At 47.2% G+C, this 19,326-nt stretch overlaps 1 protein-coding gene across 3 annotated transcripts in view; it reads right to left on the bottom strand.

The window, feature by feature from the left end:
* Positions 1-817: 817 nt before the first annotated feature.
* BCAR3 (BCAR3 adaptor protein, NSP family member) overlaps positions 818-19,326 on the bottom strand; it is a 121,613-nt gene continuing 103,104 nt past the window's right edge. For all 3 annotated transcript variants that reach the window (XM_005542694.4, XM_005542695.4, XM_015451425.3), the window contains 5 exons: positions 13,518-13,633; positions 9,218-9,389; positions 5,284-5,395; positions 4,825-5,037; positions 818-1,760 (listed from right to left, as the gene is read on the bottom strand). In XM_005542694.4, coding sequence (XP_005542751.3) covers positions 1,582-1,760; positions 4,825-5,037; positions 5,284-5,395; positions 9,218-9,389; positions 13,518-13,633 — 792 coding nt within the window. In that variant the 3' untranslated portion in view covers positions 818-1,581. The remainder of the gene's footprint in view (positions 1,761-4,824; positions 5,038-5,283; positions 5,396-9,217; positions 9,390-13,517; positions 13,634-19,326) is intronic.

Genomic DNA, 19,326 nt, shown 5'->3' with positions numbered 1-19,326 from the left:
CCATATTGCCGGAAGTAGAAATGTGCTTTGGTATGTTTCAACAAAAAATAACATATTATGGCACCTTTTAAAAAAATGTGGCACATTTTTAAAAACCATCACAGGGCGATAGTTAAGTTACAGTGTAACTTCTGTCACCAATAAATCATAGTTTTTAAAGGCTATTTAACATCGTGGAGAAATTTTCACAGCCAGTTTAAGGCGAATATAAAAGTTGGTATGGTCCTAATACTATGTAAAAGAGAAGGAAAAACAGATTATTAAATGTTTGACAGTTGGTGGCAGAGTGACAGGATATGTTAAAGAAGTCTTACATTCCAAATTCTGTACAATAGGGAAAGTTGAGAGGGATATTGATAAACTAGAAAGAAAGTAGAAAGTATCCCCCTTGCTTAATGAGAAACCTAGAAAGCCAACCTAGGAAACACATTGTTGTACTTATCAGCTAGAGGAAAAGGTAACAGTTGATTACTCTGAAATATGTGAAGAGATGTTCTGTTTATAACATCTGGGTGCCCAGTTTGTACAGGCTGCTATGCTGCACATGGAATTCAATGAGGTAAACTTGGCCTAACTACACCTGCTAGCAAGTACCACAGCTTGAGTCTGAACCCAGGTCCTGTGCAGCTGTTTCTACCTTGTATCACTATCACTCTGTCTCCTAATCCAGGAATATTAAATTTTTCGTACCACCTTCATTCATTTTGGTTTACCATCAGGATATGGTGCCTAGGGAAGAGCATGCCTGAGGTGGCTAAGAGGTAGAATTACTGTACCAAGATGAATTGTTTAATATGAAAGAGACTGGATACAACTGTTTCACAAAAAGATATATTTTCATTCATGAGTATTTACATTTTTCGTATTTGTTTAAAGAATATCATATAACTGATACCTTCTGAAATGGTTCAGGCTTTTAAACTCTTCTATTTACACTTATCTGACATGGAATTAAAACTAAAATGGTCAAATACCATGATAATAGAAAGCAACCAGCCAACATAGCTAGGTCTTCTCTTAAATTTGCTGATCAACATTAGCAGTAGTTATCTTAATAATAAATTATTCATTTAAAAATTGGCCGGGCATGGTGGCTCACGCCTGTAATCCCAGCACTTTGGGAGGCCGAGGTGGGCGGATCACAAGGTCAGGAGATCAAGACCATGGTGAAACCCCGTCTCTACTAAAAATAGAAAAAATTAGCCGGGCGCAGGGGCGGGCGCCTGTAGTCCCAGCTACTCGGGAGGCTGAGGCAGGAGAATGGCGTGAACCCGGGAGGCGGAGCTTGCAGTGAGCCGAGATTGCGCCACTGCACTCCAGCCTGGGCGACAGAGCAAGACTCCGTCTCAAAAAAAAAAAAAATAAAAAAAAATAAAAAAATAAAAAATAAAAATCAGTAGTAATTTTAGACAATTCATAAATAAGTGTGCTCTGTGCAATTTACACGTTTAATATCCTGTGGATACTAAAAGCTTGTATATTGTCAGATTTGCACATTATTACTTTATCAAATAGTAAGCTTTCCCAAAGATGAAGCTGGGGAAACTTCAAAAGACATTCTAAAGGTTCTCTGGAGAGTTATCAAAGCTCTGCCTGCTTTACAGGAGGAGGTTCCAATTTGCGTGAGAGGGCCGTTAAAATCTGGTTGAATTTCTCGTATCTCTCTGCCTGATTGACTTGTGCGCCTTTGCTGCCCCATAGCAATCGCATTTGAAATTCAGTCTTGCAGATTTCATTCATTTCTTCATCTGGTTGAAAACCTAATCAAAACAAAACAAACAGAAAGTTACTTCAGTTCTGTCTAAGTAGACTGAAAGCTTGCTTCAAGTAGAATCAAAATGAACTACTTCTCTCTCTCAGAACTTTAAAAAATGTCCCCAAAGAAAAATATAGGATCTATTCTGTATAAGGGAGAGCAGAGTCCCACCCTGCAGAACGTGAGCACCTTCAGAGAAGAAATAACAGGTCAACTCATTAAAAACAATAGCGTGAAACTGGTTTGTACAGACCACCGTGGGAAGTAGTGCTGTGGGAAGGAGGGTTCATGGTACCTAGGAGTTTGTTACTTGTTTTTACCAACTTTACGGATGTACAGTTTACATGTCATATGATTCACCTATTTTTGGCTGTGCAGTTTGATTTATGACGGTAAGTCTATATAAACCATCACTACCAGTCTTAGAACACTTACATCACCTTAGTACCTCTTTGCTGTCAATTCCTGTTCCTACTGCAGACCTCAGTCAACCACTGATCTGCTTTCTGTTGCTACTGTTTTGCCTTTTCTAGGAATTTGGGATAAATGGAATCATCCACTATGGACTTTTTAATGTGTGACTTCTTTCACTTAGCATGATGTTTTTGAGATTATTCCATATGTTGCATGTTAATAATTCATTTTTACTGATCAGTATTCAGTTTTATGGACATGCCATATTTTGTTTATCCATTCACCAATTGATGACATTTGGATTGTTTCAGTTTTCTGGCTGCTATGAGTAACTGATTGTGAACATTTGTGTACAAATCTTGTGTGGACATGTGTTTTCATTTCTCTAAGAAAGGAATTATTGGGTCATATGGTAAGTATATGTTAACTTTTTTTTTTTTTTTTTTGAGACAGAGTTTTGTTGCTCAGGCTGAAGTGCAATGGCATGATCTCAGCTCACTGCAACCTCTGCCTCCCGGGTTCAAATGATTCTCCTGCCTCTCAGCCTCCCGAATAGCTGGGATTACAGGCATGCTCCACCATGCCCGGCTAATTTTGTATTTTTAGTAGAGACAGGGTTTCTCCATGTTGGTCAGGCTGGTCTTGAACTCCCGACCTCAGGTTATCTGGCCACCTTGGCCTCCCAAAGTGCTGGGAATACAGGCGTGAGCCACCGTGCCCGGCCCCCAGATGGTGACTTCTACTCATTCAGTTAACATGCTTTGAGCCCCTCCCCATTCACCTGGTCTGGTCTATGCTGATGAGCAGATGTCTGCCTTTCCTGGGTTCACTGTCACTTACAGCAATGGGAACTTGCTATGTAAATCTACATTAGGATCAACTGAAAAATTCCATCAGCGACCTTTAAAGTGATTTAGAGCTGTAGAACAGCTTATGGCACACTTTTCTAAAAACACAGCCTGATGTACTGGCTTATGCAACATCCATGGTAGTGTATTCATTGGCTTTGTCTAAGTAGGCACTCTGATATTTGTTGACTTGTTTTTATTGTTTGAGTAACATACAGCCAATCCTGGAGAACTTTTTGAGGAAGAAAATGAAACAGGTACGTGGTACTTATAACCACAGCAGACGGTGCAAACGACTGAGTCCCACATTCTGGTTCTGAGGCAGCTAGCTCCCTTTTAGAATTAAATGAATGGAGTCTCCTGCCCCCACGTAGTTCTTAACCTTGTGACTCAAACTATGGGTCCTTGAAGAATTTTTGAAAATTATATAGTAATGGAAAATAGTCATCCCTGATGACTGCCTTGGCAAAGCCCTCCTTGCTGAATGGTCTTTCTGCCATCACACCTTCAGCCCTCCAGCCTTCCTCCACACAGACACCAGAGTAATTTACTTTAAAACAGAAATCTGACCATGTTGCACCCTCCCATGGTTAAACCCTTCACGGGCTGTTCTTCAGCCATGGTCTATGTGGAAGGCCCTTCCCAGCTGCACCTCCCTCGGTAGCCTAGTTGGCCATTCCTTAGGTCATACCTTGTACAAATCTAAACCCAGGTACTTGTGGATCCCAGTTTTCACCAAGCTCTCTCAGTGGCTTTGCTTGGGTTGTGCCGTCTTGAGTGGAATTCCCAGCCTGCTTGCTGGTATCTACTTTTGTCCTTTAACAATCAATGCAGTGTTTTCTGGGAAGCTGTCACTAGGTGCTTCCTCTTTCCTAGCATCTCTGACCAAATCAGTCCCTTCCCCTAAGTGCTCCCACAGTACACACTGCACTTATCGCTGCATGCTGAGATACCTGCTTACATTCCTCAGGACATCCAGTTAGCGTGGTGCCGCGCACATGCCGCATCTGTGATAAATGCCAGCCGGGCTGACTGAGGAGGCTGCTTTCTGTCACCATAGCACTTATAAGAAAGATACGTTTACACATTGTAGAAGCGCCCCACACTTTCCAGGATGTGTCTGATGATAAGAGCAGGGGAGCTCACTTCACAGGAATGCAGATAAATGAGGTCTGAATAAAACTCCACCTCCTCATCTTGGCACATCACCTTTTCTAATCTCACCTATTAGAGGTACTATTAATAAGTGGTAGGCAAGTTGGCCAATTCTTGCTCTGTTGCCCAGCACCCAGGCTGGAGTGCGGTGGTGCAATCTCGGCTCACTGCAACCTCCACCTCCTGGGTTCAAGTGATTCTCCTGCCTCAGCCTCCTGGGTAGCTAGGATTACAGGCATGCACCACCACGCCCAGCTAATTTTTGTATTTCTAGTAGAGACAGGGTTTCATCATTTGGGCCAAGCTGGTCGTGAACTCCTGACTTCAAGTGATCCACCTGCCTCAGCCTCCCAGAGTAGTGGGATTACAGGCGTGAACCACCGCGCCCGGCCCCAATTCTTTCTTGACCCCTTCTCTCTGTTTATTCTATGCCATTGAACAAAAGGAACACTTCAAGAAGAAAGGAGAAAAGGGCACTTGAGTCATTCTGGAATTAAGAGGAAGTAATAACCAGCCATATAGGAAAGGGAAGTCCATTCTTTAATCCTTCCTCTTTAGTCTTTTTCTAAGTGAAGTCAGCCATGCTCTTCCATTCCTTCATTTCAGTTACTATACAGTGTTAGAGAAAAGCTTACAAAAACCACCTCTCACCTGCCAGGATCCTCTCAGCATTCATCCGGTAGCTGTCCGTGGCCTCGGCCATCAATCGTGCTGTTGCCAAATGGTTCAGCATGATTTCACAGCTCTGGTCATTTTTTTCCCACATGTCGGTTCCTTCAAAAGTGACAGCCTGGCGCTCCATTAAGGTCACAAGGGGCATCAGCAGTGGGACTGATACATTATTTGGGGGAACACATGTGGACTCTGAAGAATAAGGAGTAGAGTTTTCCATATCAGATGTTTTCCGAAGTTAAGCACAGAATGAGGTGACTCAGCCCTTGTCTTGTTATAGCAACTGCAGCCTTCTACAAGCAATGCTGTCATCTGATAAAAGCCCTGATGAGCCATCCACAGTGCTGCAGATAACTCAGGGCCTCATAACATGCCCTGTGTACTTGTACTCCACTCCCCAGCAGGGTAGCCCCATGCTTGCTCTGCCCACGTGCTCACCTCTGCCTTCATGCAGGATTTTGCTGAAGGGCTTCAGCTGTTTCTCATAGAGAATGGCAGTTTGGGTGTACTGGTGCCGCAGAGCAGTCCACGTCTTTTCTAACCTTGTGATCTGGAAGAAAGGTAGTGTTCTGGGAAACGTTCTTTTTAAAATTACCTTTTTGTGGCTGGGCATGGTGGCTCATGCCTGTAATCCCAGCACTTTGGGAGGCTGAGGCGAGTGGATCGCTTGAGGTCAGGAGTTCAAGGCCAGTCTGGCCAACATGGTGAAACCCTGTCTCTACTCAAAACACAAAAATTAGCTGGGCATGGTGGCGTGTACCTGTAGTCCCAGCTACTCGGGAGGTTGAGGCGGGAGAATCGCTTGAACCCAGGAGGCGAAGGTTGCAATGAGCCAAGATCGTGCCACTGCACTCCACCCTAGGTGACAGAGTGAGACCCCGTCTCAAAAAAATAAATAAAATAAAATTACCTTTTTGCTTAAATTTTGGAACAGGTGATAAGATACACATGGTAAAAATGTCAAAGTGGCTGAAAGCAGGGTAGAGAGGAAAAGTAATCCCCCATCCTCCCCATCTGCATTGCTGTTAGCCCATCCCAGAGATGAAAACTCTCCAACTGCCTGTGCGTGTGTGCTTCACATACACCTGGCCTGCTGGCCAGTCGACTGTCAAAATTCAAGGCAGTATTGGATGAGAGGAAATAAACACGATGCAAAATAAAGCACCTAAATGAAAAATTGTAACTCTTGCTCTAATAGAAATCAGCATTATCAGGAAAATATGGCAGAATTGATAAGTTGCTTATTTTAAATATGGATCCTAGAAAATTCCATTGTACCTGAAGAATTCTGAAAGCTCTTGAAATAAAACTGGAATTGACCTCCCCAAAATTCCTGTCTATATGCACACCCCTTTTAAAAATAAATACATGCATATTATACTACATAAACCATACCTATTCCTTGCCTCAAAAGCATTCAGTATAAGTACATATAGAACAGCCTTATTTTGTTAAATTTCTGCATAATAGTCCACTGTATGGATAGCTATAGTTTAACTAGTCTCTTAAAGAGTTTTATGACTTTTTTTTCTTTGAGACAGGGTCTCACTCTGTTGCCCAGGCTGGGGTGCAGTGATGCGATCACAGCTCACTGTAGCCTCAACCTCCCAGGCCCAGTGATCCTCCCACCTCAGCCTCCTGAGTAGCTGGGACAACAGGCATGAGACACCACGCCTGCTACTCATTTCTTTTCTTCTGCAGGTAACTCAGGGCCTAATTTTCCTCTGGAACAATTTAGTCAGCAGCAGCATATTACCACTGACTCTGACTGTCCTGAGATAAATGGTCCCCAAGTCATACCCTAAAACCAGCAAGGCTGTGTTAAGTTTTCTACATGAAACAAGGCCAGGGCATTAGTATTTAGGGAATAAGAGCCAACTTTGTGTCAAATATTTGAAGAATTTCATTTAATCTTCACAATGCCCTTTAAGACAGGTATTTTGGCTTCGTTTTACAGATCAGAAAACAGAAGCGATTAGGTAACTGCCCAAGGCTTCCCAGCCGGTATGTGGTAGAGCTGAGACTCATTTACTTGGCCTTGAAGAGCTCCTGTATCCAAAAGGAAGGTGAGTAGGCTCAGCACCAGCAGATGTGCTGTGAAGAAAAGGCTGTGGCTGGCCTTCCTCCTGCTGCCCACCATGCTGCCCTTCCTTCTGTAGACCCCTGCTCCCTACCCACTCCCTGAGGCATTGCCTTTCTGAAAGAAGCCTCTGGGTCTGGGCTAGGCCCGTCTCCTGGACGTACTCTCTTGACACTAGAAGCTGAGAAGAGAAGGTGGCACATGTGGCTATAGTGTAAGGGCTGGGTTGGATGGTAACATGCAAAGTAATGTGACTCTTTTTTTGGGCTTTCCCTGGGTATGCCACTTCCTCCTAGGCCATTGAATGCTCCGGAGGACTATGTCCTGTCACTGCTGATGTGCTCCAGAAGAGAAAGGCTGACACTGTTAAAAGGCAGGGAGCCACCTACAAAGCATGGTAATGTGGTTGGGGACAAGTCCCTAACCGCTGAGTTTGATGTCATGGATGACAACCATGTGATCCCACAAAATATCCCCTTTACCAGTCTCAGGGGAAGCTCTGGGCTGGAAGGCTTTACCCACAGCCTGGCCTGTTGGCTCTGCTGTCAAAATTCTAGGCAGTTTTAGATGACAGGAAATAAACATAATGCACATTAAAATACCTGAATGAAAAAATGATAACCCCTGTTATAGTAGAAATAGGTATATCATGAAAATCTGGCAGAACTTATGGACTGCTTATTTCAAATACCAATCCTACAAAATTCCAGGCTACCTGAAGAATTTTGAAAGCTTCTGAAATAGAATTGACCCCCCAAAAATTCCCGAAGAAGGCACTAAGTTGTTCAACCTTTTATTTTTAAGGTGACCTTGCTTTAATGCAAGTAAATTCTATTCCTGCCATGATCTGACTTGCGGGACATGTGATTGTGGCTGTTTCCCAGTAGCAATGATGGAATTTCAATGAGCACCTGGCAGGATTTCGGATATAGCCTGTGGCTATGAAACAGCCAAGCCGAGTGACCAGCGGTTTTGGTGTTACTAGAAGGTTTTGCTGGCTGGATTGTAAACTCATACTCAAGTCCTCCAAGCACCCAGGGCTTGGGAGAACAGAAGTGGGAGTGCCGATCCTAAGCGATAAAGATGGCAGCATGACTTTCCTCTATGAGGCCTGCTTGACTTCAGATACAGATATTCATGTTTGACACTCATCCTAAAAAACCCCTGGCACAGCAGATAAATTCAAATGCCCAATTTCAGAAACGGTAATTAGGGAGTTCTATGGCAGATGGACCAGGAATCTGAACTTTTTAATAGGACAGTCTGTTTTAGGTGACCTGAACTAAACTATTGTAAGGATTCTCTGATAGAAGCTCTGCCAGTGTCTCATTTCCCAAGGATTATACTAAACTGCCCACACACCCGGCGACCCAGATGGAGGCAGTCTCTTTCTTATACGACACACTTTAGCCAGATGTCTCATCCTAATTGGTTCTCCATGAATCACTACTGTTCATGAGGATAACACTTGCCACTGTGCATCAAAGAGAAAGCATGGACTGTCAGCAATTACCTACTACTTTAAAAATAGACCCCAGAGACTGGGTGTGCTGGCTCACGCCTGTAATCCCAGCACTTTGGGAGGCTGAGGTGGGTGGATCACCTGAGGTCAGGAGTTTGAGACCAGCCTGGCCAACATAGCAAAACCCTCTCTCTACTAAACATACAAAAATTAGCGATGTATGGTAGCCCATGCCTGTTATCCCAGCTACTCAGGAGGCTGAGGCAGGAGAATCACTTGAACCCGGGAGACAGAGGTTGCAATGAGCCAAGATCACGCCATTGCACTGCAGCTTGGACAATAGAGTGAGACTCCATTTCAAAAAAAAAAAAAAAAAAGACCCCAGTCCAGGCACAGTGGCTCATGCCTGTAATTCCAGCACTTTGGGAGGCTGAGGCGGGCAGATCATTTGAAGTCAGGTGTTCGAGGCCAACATGGTGAAACCCTGTCCCTACTAAAAATACAAAAATTAGCTGGGTGTGGTGGTGCATACCTATAGTCCCAGCTACTTGAGGCTGAGGCATGAGAATCACTTAAGCCTGGGAGGCGGAGGTTGCAGTGAGCTGAGATAGAGCCACTGCACTCTAGCCTAGGTGGCAGAGTGAGATTCTGTCTCAAAAAAGAAAAAAAAAAAAGACCCCAAACACTTAGGACACTGTCCCCTAAATGAAGCAGCTTTCACTAAGATTCAATTTACTTTTGAGATTGACTAATATAGTCTGATTTGCCAAACATGGCATGCAGATCTCTTTACAGAACATTAAGTACACATAAAGTAATCGGAAATTTACCTGTGGCATTTCCAGGGCTTTCATGAGAGCTGAGAAGGAATAGAGGTCCCCCATGGAATCCTTCAGTTCCACTGCCACCTGGATGACCTTACTCAGAGTGGCTGCTCGGTCCTCCAAAGTGCCCGTGCAGCCCAGAATGTACACTGCAATGCCGATGGCCATCGTGCTGTGTCTGAAAGCGAGGAGATCAGTGGTCAGGTTCAGGGCCAATGAGACTAGGAGAAAACCAAACCAAATCAGCCAAGAGCAGGGCTGTTTTTGTGCCATTTGCTGCCATTGCTCTAAAATGTGCTGGCAGCACAGTTTAGATGGCCAATCTCAACAGAGAACGCCCCTTAGCAGGCTGACTGTGGAGGGCCAAACTAGGCCACAGAGGGTACACTTTCAGTCAGAAAGCAAGATGTCCCCGGACAGGGCCATGTTCAACCCTGGACCTGGGGGCACAAAGAGGGAGCTCCTGAGGCAAAGCTGTTCAACAGTTGCATGTGGCTGCTAGTACCCTGTACCATGAGAGGTCCGTGGAGACAGCAGGTCCCCCAACACGCTCTGAGAATCTCTCCTCAGGGAAGCCCAGGGCCACCTCCACTGGGCCCCCTGGACTTGGGGATGGAAGGGACAGGAAAATGAGAGGACATTCTTGATCCAGGATAATAACATGGCTATCAGAACAAAGGCAGGAAAGAGGAGGTAAGAATGGTGTTATCCAGCCCCACTCCAGAGGCCAGGAAGTGAACGGGGAAGAGGGTAAAGATTGATGGGCTGGAATGTGCCTGTAAGGCCAGACCCTAATAAAATCAAAATCTCATTTTCCCCAACAATCCTCCCTTTTCTCATCCTAAACTACACAGGTCAACCTCAGAGACCCAAAACAGGAAGCAGGGTGATCTTTCCTCCACATGACAACAGGACTAATATGAATGGGGTCAGTCCGCTGCAAAAGCATAGACTGTGATCCCCTTTCCTTCCCACTGTAAATCAGGACCCAGGAGTTAACTGCTTTAGACCAGAATTGCCTCAGTTTCTTCCAGGCTGTGGTACAAGTGCTGGAGGCAAAGCCCCAATGTATAGCTAGAGTTACTAAAATACAGCATGCATTTGAACTGCAGGGCCACTCTGTCCTGAATGTTCAGAGCTTGGGATGTTACTCCACGCTGTGCTCTCTGTGTGTCCAGGTGTGTTGGTTTGTCTCTTGCTGTCCTTGAGCAAAGGGCAGCAGGGATTCACTGAGTGCTTAGCATCACTGAGTTCTCTAATGTTTGTTGAATAGGTAATGAGCTCTGCCTCCAAGTGTGTTTTCACACATATGCATGTATGGGGCTCACTTGCAGTGTAAGCTTAGGCTGGTACCTAACTGTTCCACCCCTCAGGTTCTTCATCTGTAAAATGGGAGCAAGGGTTGTGAGAAAGAGAGACTGTGTATGGGAGTGAAAATAATTAAAGTGAGCCAGGTCTCAGGCCTGTAATCCCAGCACTTTGGGAGGCCGAGGCAGGCAGAATGCTTGAGCCCAGGAGTCCGAGACCAGCCTTGGCAACATGGGTGAAACCCCATCTCTACTAAAAATACAAAAATTAGCCAGGCGTGGTGGCACATGCCTGTAGTTGCAGCTACTCGAGTGGCTGAGGAATGAGAATGGCTTGAACCCAGGAGGCGGAGGTTGTAGTGAGCAGAGATCGGGCCACGGCACTCCCGCCTGGGTAACTAGAGAGACTATCTCAAAACAAAAAGAATAATAACGAAAGTGCCTGGCACTGGCAGGCGCCTAATAAATAGCAGTTGTTACTAGCACTGTCTCTGCATGCCTCTCCCTCTGTATCTTGGTCCATTTTGCCTCTTTGTCTCCATCTCTTTCCTCTTTTCTCCATTTATCTCCTTTTCCTGATTTGTCTTTCTCAATTAATGGATCCAAACATAGACCTAAAATATATTTTTATTATTTGTTTTTTTCCGAGACAGGGTTTTGCTCTGTTGCCCAGGCTGGAGTGCAGTGGTGTGATCACGGCTCACTGCAGCCTTGACCTCCCTAGCTCAAGGGATCCTCCTGCCTCAGCCTCTCAAGTAGCTGGGACCACAGGCATATGCCACCATGCCCAGCTAATTTTTGTGTTTTCTGTAGAAACAGGGTTTTGCCATGTTGCCTGGCTGGTCTCGAATTCCTGGGCTCAAGTGATCTACCTCCCTTGGCCTCCCAAAGTGCTGGGATTATAGGCATGAGTCACCATGCCCAGCTGTTATCTGATACATTTTTGGAAGAGTGTTGTTATCCATTTGCAAAATATTAACATTGACAGAACATTTTAGATGTTGCTTTTAACTATAAACTCACTTCCCATGCTGCATTCCATTGATTCTTTATTCAGTGTTTTCTCCCCCTATGTTTTAATGGCCCTCTAGTGTTACATCAATGGTTAACTGAATGGTTATATCCATTCACTCAACCAACATTTGCCTGAAACCTCCTGGATACACCGACTGTGGGAAAAATAACTCGGGCTGGCAAATCTGCAGCAAAAGCTCCTGTGGTTGGCAAGAGGAGGCATTCAGATGTCACATGAAGGACACTTCCAGAGCAGTATGCCTGGAATGGGTGAGGTGGTAAATTAAAAATAAAGGGTGGTTTTGTATTTGATTCTCAAATGCAAGAAGGTGATGTCATGTGACACATCAGGACCTCTATAACCTTGGCCTTTATTTAATAAACACATTGTAATTAATAAAACTACTCCCCAGGCTCTTAAAAGAAGATCCCACAGGTCACAAGAAACAAGCTAAGAAGCAAGACCCCAGGCAAGAGGCAGTCAGGAGAAAAGGGAAAAAAGTAGAAAGTCAGAAAACAGCCAAGAGAGAAGCCCCAAACAAACCTGTCGCCCTCAGCCTGTCCCAGCACCCTGACTGATACTAAGAAAACAGGGCTCAGATTCATGAGGCCTGGAAGCTGGGGGGTTTCAGGCTGAAATGTCTCATGGAAGAAACGGCCAAGTGTGGTGGCACAGCTCCCCTCTGCTGATAGAACGGAAGCTAGCGGAGCTGGGAGGCCAGGCCCCTGGGGCAGGAGGGAAAAAGGGGACACCCGGAGAGAGGCTGGAACCTAGAAAAGTCTCAGGAAGAGCAGGGAAATTCAGAAGTGGGATCTAGAATTCCCCAAAGGCCTAAGCAATGGGCATTCCCGAACAAAGTCCGCACGGCCCCACTTCTTCACCTCCGTCCTCCCACACGGCTGCAATTCAGCGTTCTCGGTAGTTTCCATGGGATGTACCACGGCTGCGAGACCAAAACAGCAGCAGCATGGGAGTCATCTTATCTGCTGTACAGCTGAGGAAACTCCAACGCAGCGACATCCACCCCCCCAGAGGTGGCTCTTTACCCTGAGAACAGTAAATTCTAACTAAAAAAAAGTCATCCTTCAATCATCAGTCACATTGCAGGTGCCCGAGAGTGATGTGTGGGGCTGGTGGCTACTGTAATGGTCAGTGCAGGACGTGTCTGTTACCACAGAAAGCTGTCTGGACAGCGCTGTGATCTGGAACTTCATGGAAAGCCATGGGCAGTCAGTCATGGCAACTAGGACATGGGCTGGACAGACAGAAAACTTAACAAGACAGTCCTGCCCAAATCAACTTTAAAAAAATGTGTCAAAAAGGCCAGCTTTTGTGGTAATACGGACATCTAGTCTAGTGCTTTTCTTAAAAACATACCTCATTGTTGGTGGCTTTCTAATTCCTAAACACTCCATTTCAATGGACACCCAGGGCCCCGGCTTTTCATGAGAAGAGAGGAGGGATGCCTCGGAGGCCCCGGGCCAGTGCCGTCATCCCCGACCTCTGACCCTATTTGTCCACCCCTCAAAGAAAACACTGTCTAGACTCTGCTCTTCCCAGCCTTTCCCACAAACTCCTCCTGATTCCTCAAAGCAATCTTAACTCCCAAAGACACAAAGGCGCAGCTTGCTGGGCAGGAGACTCCACCGTGCTGGGGCCCCAGCTCTGCCCCAGGCTGCAGGATCTGTGACTCCTGCTCGCACAGGCCAGTTGAGTCACTGGCTTCGGGCCTCTGTTCTCTCCATCCACGCCTCCAGGAGCAGGGGCAGGAACACGTTCTTTGTTCCTGAGTTGTGCTGTCTCTGTGCAACCCCAGGGTTCTCAGGCTCAGGCTTCTGGGAAGAGTCGCTGTAGGCCATGCGCCCTGAAGCGCTGTTACCCCAGGGCTAGGCTGGTGCTGAGCCTGTCCCTGTTCTAAAACCTGCTGCTCTGATGCCTGCAAGGAGCTGGGAGGGTCGGAAGTGCAGAGGACAGCACTGCTCACCTTTCAATGATGTCCAGGCGCAGCTGGTGTCCGTGAGGCAAGGTAATGAGTTCCAGGCCTGAGCTCACCCCCATGTTCCTCCTCATCTCTTCAGAGACTTCAAGTATCCTAGCAACCTGTCAAGAGCCAAAGGTGAAATACACTGGATCAGGAAGTGGGCTTCGCTGATCACGAATTCCGCATATGAGAGGAAACACACTGTACTAGGATGGCGTGGACACACTTTATGTGTTGCATTTCTTTATAAGCAACCACTGAGACTGCTGTTCTTATATGATGTTTAGGGTGTTTTAATACACATAGTAGAGTATAAAACTTAGGGGGAAAAGAAAGACTGGTGGGAGATGCCGACACCACTCTGCAGATCCACAGATTTGTTAAGTGTTTCTGCCCAGCCAGAGAACAGTTTAGTTCTCTAAGCTTTTGTCTGACACAGGCCGGATCCTGCTGTGACGTTTTGCTGCCAACAGCAGGGCTGCATGTGTTCAGAGCCGACCGATCCCCTGCAGTGGAAAAGCAGAATCTCATCCAAGAGCCTCTCTGCTGTGGGCTTTGCCATTCATGTTCTCACTTAACAGCCACAGCTGGCTGCTATTACCCTTAATTACGCTTCTCCTGGGCTCAGTAAATGCTCTATACGTCTGGAAACTATTAAAAATGTGTACCGTGATTGGAAACCTGAGATCTCAAACACACTTCTTTCTCCTGAGAGGCTTTTCTTAAAATCTTTGTCCCAGACAGCTCTCAACCCATCGCCATTCTAGTATGTAATCTCAGTTTATTAGAATCAGGTATTAGTTATTACAATGTCACGAAGAAGAGTTACAACCGAGCCAGTGTGTCTCTAAAATGGGGCCAACAGGCCAGGCACGGTGGCTTATGCCTGTAATCCCAGTGCTTCGGGAGGCCGAGGTGGGGGGATTGCTTGAGGACAGGAGTTTGAGACCAGCTGAGCAACATAGCGAGACCCCATCTTTACAAAAAATTAAGATTTAGCCAGGCATGGTGGTGTGCGCCTGCAGTCCTAGCTACTTGGGACACTAAGACAGGAGGATCACTTAGCACAGGAGTTTGAGGTTACAGTGAGCTATGATCATGCCACTGCACTTCAGCCTGGGTGACAGAGCAAGACACTGTCTAAAAACAAAAGAAAAATTAAATGGCGGCTAATGATACCTCACAGCACAATGATGTACTAAGAGTGGAACTAACAGCTGCAACAACAAGTCTAGCCACCTGAACACACGGCAGGCATAGGACGGCTCCTCTCCTTGATCTGGTACACCTGTCCTCAACCTTAATTACCCCAAGCTATCGAAACACATCTGGACATTTAGGTGGTATTACTAACCCTGCCCTATAACTTCTGAGGCTGAACTACTGTCAACCCTGAGGGGATGACCCTGTGGATGAGCTCTCCAGTGGCAGACGCCAGGACAGGATGCGGAATTCCTACTGTGCTCCTACCTGTGCTCTCTGGGCCTCAGTTTCCCCTTTTCTAACATAACTGCTAAATTCACCTTTCTCAAGGACTCTGCAAAGGATTCAGATAACTTTAGAACTCCCAAAAGCTACCTGAAAATACAAGTTGTGAATCATCAGCCATGTGGAAAGGGGAAGAATTCTGGCCAGATCTTGGGAAACCGATTTACACCTTGACCTTGGCAAGGCAGCCCAGACGCATGCCATGCACACTTCCTCGCTTATTTAGACAGCTGCCCTCTGGTAGACGTCCCAAACGCTGTACTTCTGAGGGGTGTCTCCCACGCTCTGGGTGGCGAGATTGAAAGGCCTGTGATTGATTCAGTTTTGCTCTAGAAAACCTGGCAGACAGGCGGCGGCCCCTGCTCTCCAGCCTGCGTTTCTTCAGCATATATATGCCATGCCTAGGTCACTTCCCTGTAGCCACACCTGCTTGCCTGAGGGCCGAGGGGATCCCAAGCTCATACCGCAGGGCCTGGATTAGGTTCCCTGACAAATGCCCAAGGTTGTGCAGCTCACAGACACAAAGGAAGGACAACCACATCTAGAGCATTTACTGTGAGCCGACTCCACAGGGCAGGGTAGCAGAAGCACCCCCGACGAGGCCTCCCTCTGCCCTCCAAATCTTAGCTGGTCTACTCTGCTCCACCTCTGGACTCCACCCATTGCTACTTCTTCCACTGTCTTGGAGGCTGCTGCACGGACCCAGGAGACCCCGATGGGGGCCCGGCCCAGCCCTCCTCCCAGCCACAAGGGCCTTTCTAAAACGCCATGAGATTGCCTGGCTCCACTTGCTGGTTCTGTTGCCCTGGGCATAGAGGATCAGATCTGCACCCAAATCAACTGTAAAGTGCCTTGAAGGCAGGAAGCAGAAGCAGAGACTTAAAAACATTGAAGGAAAGACCTGTGAAGCCCTCCCACAACCCACCCCAACTCCATCTTCTTCTACCCACACAGAACAAATCTGCTGCAAACCTACCCCGCTCTCCATGGCTTTTGACAACTGAGTCTCTGCGCGTGTGCGTTGCCTGCCATCTGCAAGATGCTTTTGGTGTTCATCTGGCCAATGACACAGCCTTCCAAACTCATCTTGAACATCCCCGCCCCATCTCCACACCCCACTCCCCGTTCAAGGCCCTGCCCAGAGGCCCCACAGCTCCTGTGCCTTCCCCAGCAGGGCGTTTCCCACCTGGGTCATGGTTCAAGGTCCTGCATCACTGTCCCTCCCCAGCCCACCCCCACCAAATAGCAGGTGCTCCAAGAACAGAGACCACAAGCTGCCCTGGCACACAGGAGGCGCTCAGTCAAGGCTGAATATATAACCCGGATAAACACATCGTGCTCACTGTGGGCTAGGCAAGGTGCCCAGGGCTTTTACTATATTAGTATCTCATTTAGTCCTTGCCAACCACCTGGGTAGCTGTATTCCTTACAGACAGGCAGAGAAGGGGAGGCTGTTCAGCTGATGTGGCAGAGGCAGGATTCAGGCTCAGTTGGGCCAAGCACTTCACTACTGGACCTCACTTCTAGCTACAGGCAAAGACCTTGTGCATGGTGGGAGAGGCTCAGTGGCTCCTAACCAGGCCCTTGGGGGTTGGGGGCATGGACACAGCAGGGCAGGGAGCCTGGAGGGCTCTTAGGACCACCCACTGTCCTGATGGCCTATCTGGGCGTCTGCCCTCATGGCTGGGAACCAGCACGCGGGACCCAGATGCTAGCCAGAGCCTGCTCTCAGCTTCCGGGTGGCCCCGTCTGGGCTGCCACTGCATCTGGGGTGGGAAACAACAGATTGTGTATTTCCCTCTTAGAGATGCTGATTGTGTCTGCTTGGAAGTCAGTGGTTCCAGAAGATAATATGGAAATCGTGGTCTGCTCTTGAGAGACAGGGAAGAAGGAAGTTTCAACATGGCCCTGCCCTGGGGCTGGTTGGACAGAATCCAGGCTGGCTCCTGCTCGCTGCCTGGGGAGCCCATCCAGCCCCCTTGTCCAGGGGTGCCTGCAGGCAGACATGGGAGTGAGGCCCCACTAGGAGGACAAAACGTGCCACAGCAAGCCAGGGAGACTGCATTCTTCAGTTGAGACCATCCTCGGAGTCTAGTTTCATGGCTACCAAAGGTAGTGGGCAGGTCCCAGACCTCCTGCCAAGGGCAGGTGGGCAGGCAGGCAGGCATCTCTCCTCCACCTAGAGGATCATTAAGCCCTGCCCAGAGTCACAGGAAGCATTCATTCCCCTGGGAATTGGGCTGTTCTGTAAACCCAGGCCTGTTTCTACAAGGAGCTTCCTCCATGGAGAACCCACGCAGGTTCATACCAGGCCAGAGTCTCCCTCCTGGCCCGCTGACATGGTTCTGCTCTCAGATCCAGGGCCCAGTGTGCCTGACAAGAACAGAAATCCTCACTACTCTTACCTCCCAAACAGGTTAAGCTCGCTTTGAAGTGAGGTCTAGATAACTCTGCTAACTCCGCAAATTGCGTGACTACCTGGGAGCACTGCCCGAGGTCATCCGGCCAAAAGTGCAGCAGGCGCTTGTTCTTCCAGTGCAGCCCTGGCTCTCTTCTCAGGGCCTGCCCAGCAGAAGTGCACCCTCAGCCCCACCTCCTAGGCCTGGGCAATGAGTTACTCTGGTTTCTGAGTCATCCCTCAAGTTCTGTTGTCAGCAAGGGCCTTGTTTACTCCAGGATGGCCAGCAGCTGCCTAAAGTTCCTCAAGCCTATTTGGGGGAGCCCTCCATCAACTTTGGCACTCCTGCAGGAGTGCGCTGAGACTGGACTTCTTGCCATGATTCAACACATAGGAAGGAAAACCCCGTTCCTAAATAAGCCCTGACATCTGAGGCTAATTGACTTCACTGAGCTACAAATAAAAAAGGGCTTCAAATGCCCAGGAACCAGCCTCTTTATATGAAAAGGTGGACCGAGCCCACCGTTGCCTGAAACAGCACCTGGTGTCTAGAATACAGTCAGCCCTCCTTATACGTGGCTTCTGCAACAGTAGATTCAACCAAAGGAGGATCAAAAATATTCAGGAAAAAAAAAAGCTGCATTGGTATGAAACATGTAGACTTTTTTCCTTGTCATTATTTGCTAAACAACGCAGTATAATGGCTATTTACAAAGCATGTATATTGTATTAGGTGTTATAAGTAATCTAGAGATGGTTTAAAGTATACAGGAGGATTGCATAGGTTATATGCAAATACTATTCCATTTTATATAAGGAATGCAAGCTTCTGTGGATTTTGCTAGCCACTGAAGGGCCTAAAACGAATCCCCACAGATCCGAAAAAGTGACTTAATCTCTCTTCAGGATGTGGTTGCTTTGGGACCACCTATGGACAAAAGTCACTCACATGTAAAATAAATGTTTCCTGCAAAAAAATGGTGATGGGCTGGGCGCGGTGGCTCACATCTGTAATCCCAGCACTTTGAGAGGCCGAGGCAGGCAGATCACTTGAGCTCAGGAGTTCAAGACCAGCCTGAGCAACATGGCAAAACCCTATCTCTACAAAAAATACAAAGAGTTAACCAGGTGTGGTGGCATGCACCTGTGGTCCCGGCTACTCAGGAGGATCACTTGAGCCCGGGAAGCAAAGGCTGCCATGAGCTGCGAACGCACCTCTGCATTCCAGCCTGGGTGACAGAGTGAGACCCTGTCTCAAAAAAAAAAAAAAAAAAAAGGCCGGGTGCGGTGGCTCAAGCCTGTAATCCCAGCACTTTGGGAGGCCGAGACAGGCGGATCACGAGGTCAGGAGATCGAGACCACCCTGGCTAACACGGTGAAACCCCGTCTCTACTAAAAAATACAAAAAACTAGCCGGGCGAGGTGGCGGGCACCTGTAGTCCCAGCTACTCGGGAGGCTGAGGCAGGAGAATGGCGTAAACCCGGGAGGCGGAGCTTGCAGTGAGCTGAGATCCGGCCACTGCACCACAGCCTGGGCGACAGAGCAAGACTCTGTCTCAAAAAAAAAAAAAAAAAAAAGGTGACGGTGTAAATATTTAATCACGTGGAAAGACAGTCACCTTGATCAATGAAAGGTTCAGGGTTTGGAATAGTATGTAGAGACCTGTGCCATTTCTGCGGCAAATAGATATTATGCATGCAATTATTTACACCTATACATTTACAGAGAAAAAAATAATGTTTTTGCATAAACCAAATGCTGACAATGGTGATCTCCAGGAAACTGGATTTGGTGTGATTTTAATTTTATCTTTTAATCTGTATTTTAGAATTCTTTTCTTTTTGAGACAGGGTTTTGCTCTTGTTGCCCAGGCTGGAGTGCAATAGTGCGACCTCGGCTCACCACAACCTCTGTCTCCCGGGTTC

Source organism: Macaca fascicularis, chromosome 1 (genome assembly GCF_037993035.2).
Source record: "Macaca fascicularis isolate 582-1 chromosome 1, T2T-MFA8v1.1".
NCBI lineage: Eukaryota > Metazoa > Chordata > Mammalia > Primates > Cercopithecidae > Macaca > Macaca fascicularis.
The sequence above is the reverse complement of the archived record's forward strand: the minus strand, read 5'-3'. Positions and strand labels throughout refer to the sequence as shown.